The sequence below is a fragment of the Taudactylus pleione genome, unplaced genomic scaffold, assembly GCF_031769625.1.
Source record: "Taudactylus pleione unplaced genomic scaffold, aTauple2 ptg000133l, whole genome shotgun sequence".
In the NCBI taxonomy this organism is placed as follows: domain Eukaryota; kingdom Metazoa; phylum Chordata; class Amphibia; order Anura; family Myobatrachidae; genus Taudactylus; species Taudactylus pleione.
Genome location: NW_028284535.1, coordinates 2238712 through 2247500, shown reverse-complemented (window position 1 = coordinate 2247500; position 8789 = coordinate 2238712). Strand labels below are relative to the sequence as shown.

Here is an 8789-nt window from a genome sequence, read left to right as displayed (position 1 = left end):
AGTTTAGCGTACTGACTTCACAGCCCTGGTTATGATACTTTGCATATATTGGAGACACTGTATATTATTAAAGAAATATATATTCTCACTAGGCACTCAAACTGCAACGTTATCTTATTACATGTGTCTTATAAACGGAGAGCGTTTGCTATAAGTTGTATTAGACTATTCCCCAACACACTTATGAAATTGGGTACATTTGCATTTTTGGCACTCTATGAACCCAGCCCCATCTCCAATGGCTGATAATCCCCTCCTGTCACTTCCAGCACTTGATGGAATACATATGCAATCTGACACAAGAATCTGTTCTCTTATTCGGTAGATAGTGGGATTTTTTTACTTTTTCCTCATCGTGACCCAGATAAAAGTACAGTAGTGAGATTACTGGCGCTTGTAATGTGTCATCTGTTGCTTGTGTTGCCATGATGCATGGTTCAGGAGTTCCAGTCCTGTTCTTGCAATAGATAGGAGGGTGTTTCCATGGCGCAACTGTGCAGCTGACTTGTCTGTTGGTTGCCAAGGCCGACGACCAGCAGACCACACATTTACACTATTCTGCCATAGGAACACCTCCGAGAGATCCAGATAAAGCCTGAAGGGTAACTGTAATAGTCTGCGACGACTCGCCGATGCCAGCAAATTTCAGGCTATTATATTTACCCCTCGGAATCTGTTTTGCGACCATAGATCAGTTTTCAATAAATAACGCGTTAACAATTCTGTATTGGCGGAAATTTATTAACCAGAATCCTTTGCGCTCGCCTTGTCATTACCTTTTATTTCTGTACTTTAAATACAGAACAAATAATGGTGTAAAAACAAAACATAGGCACTTGTACAAAAAAAACCCAAAAATATTAAAATCAGACACATACCGGTCATGGGCTGTAGCTGTAGAAGGGAACACCCGTGAGCAGAGCTTACAACCTTATACCAAGTTTCGGTTCTCTTCACCTCTCTCCTCTCCAGGCTTCCTTTGGTTGGATTTATCACAGGGGCAATCTGTTCACACAACACATAATCAAGCATAGTACAATACTCTGGTCTTGTACGTCGTAGTAGAGAATTCTGGGAAAGCTCAGAGCAAGCGGCTCAGATCTGTAGGCAAGTGGTAGATAAAACTAGACGGAAAGTCACAAAATCTATTCTTACCAGATCTAGGTCCCCGATTTGTTCCACTTTCAGCACCGCATTAACGACCCCTTCTGCCGGGCTGGGGACGCCCAGAGTTATGGCACTAGAGAGACCACAAATGCCCATGTCTGATCTCCATTGTATAAAATGACTGTTTTGTGGCTTATGCAAACCCGGCGGGAATCACGAAGTACAATCTCACAACTCTCTCTAACTTTAAGGACTCTTCAGTCATTTTAAAACAAGTTTAACAACCAGACATGCTCCTTCAATACAAGTGCCAGCTATACTACTTCAGTGTTGTCATTTGGGGTAGACCCGGTAAGATTGACGCTGCCTTTCACCAGCCGCGATCATACACCGAGGTCCCTCAGACACGAGAGGACTTGGTACAATCAGCGGCAGCCAGCCGCCCCCATCCTCCGTCTGGCACAGAACCTATTTATAAGTGAGACGCACTTTGAGATACTGCAGGAGACTTCTCTATGATCTGGATCTTAGGAACTGTGCACCCGTTGGTGAGAAAAACTGTTTCTTGTGTACAAACCTTTATTATTAACACAGGATTTATACCGATTACTAACATCATATGTGGAGACAGGAAATTTTGGTTTACAAAATATCTATATGCAGTCTGAAGGACACTGTTTAGCAAGCTTTATGCAACACTGAGATTGATTTATATAGATACAAATTAGGATTAGATACATGCTATACCATTTTATTTTAATTGTGTGTTTTTAGTGTGATAATAAATGTTTATCGTAACAGAAGCCTTTTTGAAAATTAATTTCCAGTCAAGTGATAATTGTTAATTTTTATAATCTCCTCTCTAGCGCAATCTTTTTCTTCTATTTGTAGGTGTTTGTCTAATGATATAACCAGCTGGTACTGGTTTATTAGATTAACAGCAGAGAATATATAGATTATTTTACCTCTTCTATTTAAGCGCAAGGAATAGATGCTGAATATTTCAGTTTGGTAACACTAATGACTATAATGGGAGATCTGTCTGTGGGTGGATGAAGGTTATGGATGGAATTATTAGTTACATATGGGACTACCTCGGAGTCAGACGCACATGTCCGACGCATTCAAAATGCGAGCTTCACTATACCTGTATAGAGCACGTGCAAGTCTTCATATACGGAACACGCAATCAAAGCCTACTTACTACTGTATGCTAATGCCCATGTATGCCAAGTTCCCATGCGTCTGCATGCAGAAACCCGGCCCTCCATCATTAGCACCAAGGCTTACACCCGCCCCATGCTGGGGCTAAAAGAGAAGCAGGCCAGTATGCTCCCAGCACTCCCATGACCGTCCCAGGTAACGGATCAGTTCCATGCGTCCGCATGGTTGCCGTCCAGTTTTCGCCCACAAATGTCCATTTCACTGAGTGATCCGTCCACAGACTGATCAATTCATTTGCAATGTTCCTGCGACTCAAAGTCTGCAATTTGTTTCTACTGTGCATGTGCAATTTGTAGTGTTCATTCTAGCACCCTGCACCTGTCACAACCCGTGCAGTTCCTCTTTCCTGCCTTGGGTGTCGCTCTCTGCTCTGGTGCTTCTAGCACACTCAGCTGATGCAACAAACTACTGAAATACACACCACTGTGTGCTAGAAGCTCCAGAGCAGAGAGCGACACCCCAGGCAGGAAAGAGGAACTGCACGGGTTGTGACATGTGCAGGGTGCTAGACTGAAGACTACATTTGCAGATACTCTGGAGATTCGTCGCATTTCACTTGCATCAGTCAGAATCAGAGCCTTAGTATCATATATAATCAATACTTCTACCTGGGCCCAACCAGCTGTCCGCAGTGGTTCTCTGACATTTGTAAATGCGCGTTTCAATATAACTGTAGAGAGCACGAGCAAGTCTTCATATAAATTACGCATAAACGCGCTACACTTAAGGCTAGGATTCTATACACCATATTATGCTTTTTTATAGAATTGCATATGCAGGCGACACATCACAGTATTAGAAGTATAATGTACATCAGCCGTTTCGGCCAACACCCACGACACAACCACATCGCAAACAAGGACAATAAATAGTTTTATGTTATCTTTGTTTCATTTTTAGCAGGTGTCTTTCTTATTAAGTCCCCCCATATCTGCTATTCAGGTTCTCCTACTTATGGGTAATTCATAGCAAGGGGCTGGGGTACCCGGCCTCATACTCACCAAAACGTTGTAAATGGTTTCCTCGATTTCCGACACCGAGCGTAATAATCCTCTAATGTCTTAGTAGTTACGTGGCAGGTGGAGAGTAGAACCAGCCCAGAGCACGGCCTGCAGGTAAAATACAAGTATAAGAGCCGCAAGAAAGGCGTCCTAAGGTCCAATTTATAGAGAGATCACATGAGAAGACCCCTCTGGCTGGACAGCATGATGGAGTCACATACGTACTTTGGTGCAGCTTTTACCACCTGCAGCTCCGATTCAATGTGCAGTAACTGCTGCAGCTCTGGGAGTAGGGACAGCAGAGAGATCTCCTCCGAACTTCCTGCAGACAAAGGCGACAAAGACAGTACAGAGTGCAGCCATCACCCCGACAGAGGCATAGTACTGGCATGAAGTCATCGCAGTCCTCCTTCATGTCTGTATACAGTACATTGGTAGGAGGTACTCATATGTTAGATGGATGGCTAGCTCCTCTCAAGGTGTCCTTACCCTGGGTCTTCGTCATTTTTTTGTATTACTAAGGTCTGAAGAGTTAGTGACTAAAGGCTCTCACCTGCTGGTGTGCAAAGCCCGACTCTAGCCGTGGTTTTTCACAACTATGGGGCCGATTCAACAGTGTATGCAGGTGGACTGCTGATCGCAGATTCCTGATTACTGGGAATCTGTGCGTGCGCAGGACCCATTCTGGAAGTGTGCAGAAGGGATCCTGAATAGTCGCTTGCAGCTCTTTCTGTGCCTCTGCCTGATTGACAAGCAGAGGCATTTAAAAGGAGGGGCGTGGGTGGCCGGCGTTCCCGGAAATGGGGGGCGCATCTGCCCCGGTTTCCAGGAGTGGCAAGGCCAGGGACTGCATCGATCAGTGTCCTGGGCTCGCTCAGCCCCGCGCCGTCCACCACCGATGGTCGCGATGGTGATCCCAGCCTGCGACCTCCGTCGCAGTGCTGGGATGGTAAATGCAGCAGAGGGTGTCATTCAGGGGGTGTCATACACCTCCTGCTGCATTTGCATAATAAAAGACGGAATTGAACAGCTGTCTGCATGCAGCTTTGCAACTACGATCCTTACTGAATCACCCCCTATGTCCTTGAAATTTTTTTTACATGTGCCCCAGGGTCCATGTTAGGCTTACAGGTGTAATATCCAGATAGGCACATACCTGTAATGGCCAGTCCTTGTGGTTTGTTGATGGCCAGAAGTGGACCTGAGAATAGAAGAAAAGTATATTTCAGACATCTCTTACTGACTACAACGTGAAGTTGGCCTTTAACTAATGGAAACGAAAACCACCCATTTTGTTATTATCAAACATTGCTGTGACCCTAGTCAGATTAGGTGATGAACTCTGGGCCTGATTCAGAGCCGGACGCTCTGACCAGAGCGCTCGCTCTGAATCAGGGCCCTCCTCCATTAAAATGGTGCGTCCTCCTGGACGCTCGTATAGCTGTGGGTCACCACCCACAGCATATACGAGCGTCCAAAAAGATGGTCGCGATGGTCTTGACCATCGCGACCATCGGACTTGCGACGGAGACCCTGCGGTAGGGTCTTCCTGCCACAAGCCCTGGAGTGATTTTGGCTCTATCAGAGCCAAAATCACTCCCACTGACATCACTAGTGATGTCAGTGGGGCCGGCTTCAGACGGTAGGCGTTCCCATGGGAACGCCTCCGTCTGGCAGGCACGCCCCCGGCACGCCCACAAAAGGGGGCGTGCTGTCAATCAACATCGACAGCACGCCCCCTTTGGTGCAAGACCCGGAGCGACAGCTTGGCTGTCGCAGTCCGGGTCTCGCGCATGCGCACGACGGAGCTCCCTCCGTCGTGCGCATGCGCAGTGGGGAACATCGACCCACTTGCGAGCGTACTGCCGCTTGCGAGTGGTTCTGAATGACCCCCTCTATCTCCTGAACATGTGTGTGTAACCATGGGCATGGAGAGAGAACAGCCTGCAACCAACAGTACAGAGTATTTAAGAAAAAATTTTCTGATCCTGTGGGAGGTTGTTGGTGAGGATAGAGCTGCATGTAACTGGGGCAGTGATACGATGTACAGTGTTACAGCCGCTGACACTGTAACGTAGCATTTCACATGCAGATACACCCGCAGTGGCACAAAGAACATAGACATGCTGCATACCTAGTGTTCACTCTAAGGAAGGGCGCCGGAGCCAGAGAGGGCACCTTGCGCCCCAAAAAGGGTGTGTGGCCATTGAAAAGGGGGTGTATCTATAAGACGCGTCCCCTTTTCGTCACTCTTGGGGGCGTGCCCGGCACTTACGGACACGCCGGGCAGCCCCCAAGCGCTGCAGACAGGGAGAATAGATGCCGGGCGCATGCGCCCGGCGTCTATTCTCCGGTGGGGTGCTTTTTGCCCTCCAGAAGGTGGACAGGGCGTCGCGCCACGCTAAAACAGCCTAGCGGAAACGCTACATACCATTTTAATCAGCAGAAGCTGCTTGTGCTAACTATTCGCATCACTGTGCACATATGACGCATTTGAAAGTAAAAAGTCTTACGAAAAGACGCTAAGCGTTACCGAGTCACGCCACGACATGGAGCGACTAGAAGTGCTGCTTAGCGCGCAAGGAGGCTAGATGTATGAGGACACATCTGTATGAAAACATTTCACCTTGGTTATTAGATTTTGTTTTCCCATAAGTTATTTGCACTGAAGTTATTAGTCTCTATTTTTAATAATGTCATTTCAGCATAATACATTATAGGGTTAGTCTATTCTCTACATTTAGGTGTGGTATGTTAGGTCGATATGATAGAGGGTTGCATAAAATTGGATTTAAAAAAAAATAAGTAAAATCAAAAACGGATTTGATTTAAATAGGATTTTTTTATAAATTTTTTTTTTAAATAAACGTTTAAAAATTTAAAACGTTTACTTACACATTTTTTTGATTAAAAAAATCCTATTTAAATTGAATAAATCTGTTTTTTATTTTTTTAAATCCAATTTTATGCAACCCTATAGGAGAATATAGGAGATATTCCCCTCTCTCTAATCCCTACACATAACCAAATCATACGTGTGCACCGGTTTACGTTCTCTGTTCCCCCACTTATGTTACGCTTGCGCCAGCATACCTTCTCTGTAGACAACATTTTGCACTAGGAGTTCGCAGAGAGCCTCCTTGGTCAGTTTATTGACTGAGACAACTCCTGGCGTCCTCAGGATACTTGATCTATTTTCTTCTACTTTGCGGGGAGACCTGTGCCCTTTATCTCTTTGATTCCGTGTTTCCAAACGCTCGTTATACCTTCAACATAAGAGAAAAGTGAGCTGCAGTATATATGTACTATGTATATCATTACACAATTCTGAATATTTCAACTAGTCAGTGAACAGCTCCAACTTTCAGCAGGTAAATGCATTCCAACTATCCTCCTCACCCACTATGCCACCAACTTTTATTTTACACAAAGACAATAAATAGCTAAAATTAATAATCATTTGCAATCTACAACTATATATTAGGTTGGACTTCATAATAAATAAAAAGTGTATATATATATATATATATATATATATATATATATATATTAGGGATGTGCAGGCTCGGATAGGTTCGAGTTTGCACGTGGAGTTCGGATTTTTCCCTCCAAAAAAACGGAACTCAGAACGAGGCAAAACGTCATCTTACATGGACGAACATCATCATTCCTGGACAAAAATTCGGATTTTTCCCTCCAAAAAAACGGAACTCAGAACGAGGCAAAACGTCATCTTACATGGACGAACATCATCATTCCTGGACTTTTCGTTCTGAGTTCCGTTTTTTTGGAGGGAAAAATCCGAACTCCACGTGCAAACTCGAACCTATCCGAGCCTGCACATCCCTAATATATATATATATAATCTGCTATTGTGTCCGTCTAACGTAGGCTTAGCCAACCTGTGGCTCTCCAGCTGTTGCAAAACTACAAGTCCCGGCATGCCCAACAACTGTGTTACCATTTTCTAATAACAAAAATGTGACAGGGCATGCTGGGACTTGTAGTTTCACAACATCTGGAGAGCCACAGGTTGGCCAGGCCTGAACTAGCGCAAGCGACCTGAGATGAGGCCCTCTCACAGCTCTCACTAGCTGCCTGATGCCTGGACACAGCCTCTGGGGAGATAAGAGGGGGACAGATCTAAAACTACAATACTTAGCATTTTATTCAAATATAGTCTAATACTATATATATACCGATGCACAGGTAAGGAATAAGGGACGTGCTGCATTTACCAGGGCAGTGAGAGGTTACTCTTTATAGAGAAGCAAGGATGTTGTGACAGACAGAGAGACAGCCAGGGTCGTCTGAGCACAAGCTGCTTGCACAAGAGATCCATCCCTGCAGTCTCCTCTGTGACTGGCTCACATCAGCCCCTTATATCCATGGCACCTGAGCTGCAGACCTCTGCTCATGCTGTCTGCCTGGGAGCTGACATCTTGCTGTTTCTATTGCGCATGCGCGGAGTAGATAGGACAAAGGCTCCGTGAGGCTCAGAGCTCCCCCTGCTGGCAGCAAAAGAAGTATGAACATGAAATGAAAGCTAGAATGCCAGTCATTATATAATGATTTACGGCTCTCCTCCCCATATGCCCTTCAGCCGCAGACCCAGACCCAGACCCTCCAACATGACCTGTTCCATTAGGTACAAAATGCTCTGCTCCTGGACTTCACTTTAAATGTACGATTGCAGACACCTGTGCTGAAACACGTCTCATCAATTACCTAGTTCAACACAGGTGACTGCAATCTTACATTAGGTGGGAAGTTCAGGAGCAGAGTGTTTAGTACCTAATGGAACGGGTTATGTTGGAGGGTAGGCAGCCAAGATCTGCGGAAAAAAATATCGCCGATTACGACTTTTTGCATGTCGGAAACATCTCCGTATTCAATTCCAAATACTTTTCGCGTACGTGGAAACTCAATGCAATGTAATAGGCTAAAAAGATTCACCACTGAATAGCAGCCCAAAAGTAGTGCATTTTTTTTATTTTGGGGTGCACAGGTGGGGAAACCACACAGAAGCCTTGGGACAGCCCCCCTAAAGGACAACTGCGTAGAAAAAAATCCTTAAAAAAACAACTTAAGAACATAGCAAAAAAGTACTTTAATTTTGGGGGGGCGAAAAAGCACAAAGTGGGGGAGCAACTTCAAAAACTAGCGAAATAAGGTTCTGGGGGTACTCCAAGAAGGGGCCAAGTGTTTTGGGGATTGCAGGTGCTTTTATGACGGAGGAATTTCACTTTTATTAAAACTTTAGAGACATTAAAAGATACTTGCACCCATTTTCAGGTACCCCAAATTTGCCAGGACTACTTATTTTCTCCCAAAAATACTGCTTTATGCCATTCTTCACCACTTGTGCAAAGACGCTAATTAGAGTCAATTGTACCAACTTAAGTACCCCAAACAGTTGAATTAGGACTAGTAATCGGGCACTACTAAAAAAGATGC

At 44.9% G+C, this 8789-nt stretch overlaps 1 protein-coding gene across 1 annotated transcript in view; it reads right to left on the bottom strand.

The window, feature by feature from the left end:
• The window catches only part of RPUSD3 (RNA pseudouridine synthase D3), a 10867-nt gene extending 3024 nt beyond the window's left edge, over positions 1–7843 (bottom strand). Inside the window, exons 1-7 of the mRNA XM_088473247.1 lie at positions 7571–7843; positions 6426–6598; positions 4489–4533; positions 3558–3654; positions 3333–3440; positions 1156–1240; positions 879–1005 (exon numbers count right to left, since the gene is read on the bottom strand). Coding sequence (XP_088329373.1) covers positions 879–1005; positions 1156–1240; positions 3333–3440; positions 3558–3654; positions 4489–4533; positions 6426–6598; positions 7571–7674 — 739 coding nt within the window. The 5' untranslated portion in view covers positions 7675–7843. The remainder of the gene's footprint in view (positions 1–878; positions 1006–1155; positions 1241–3332; positions 3441–3557; positions 3655–4488; positions 4534–6425; positions 6599–7570) is intronic.
• Between the last annotated feature and the right edge of the window lie 946 nt (positions 7844–8789).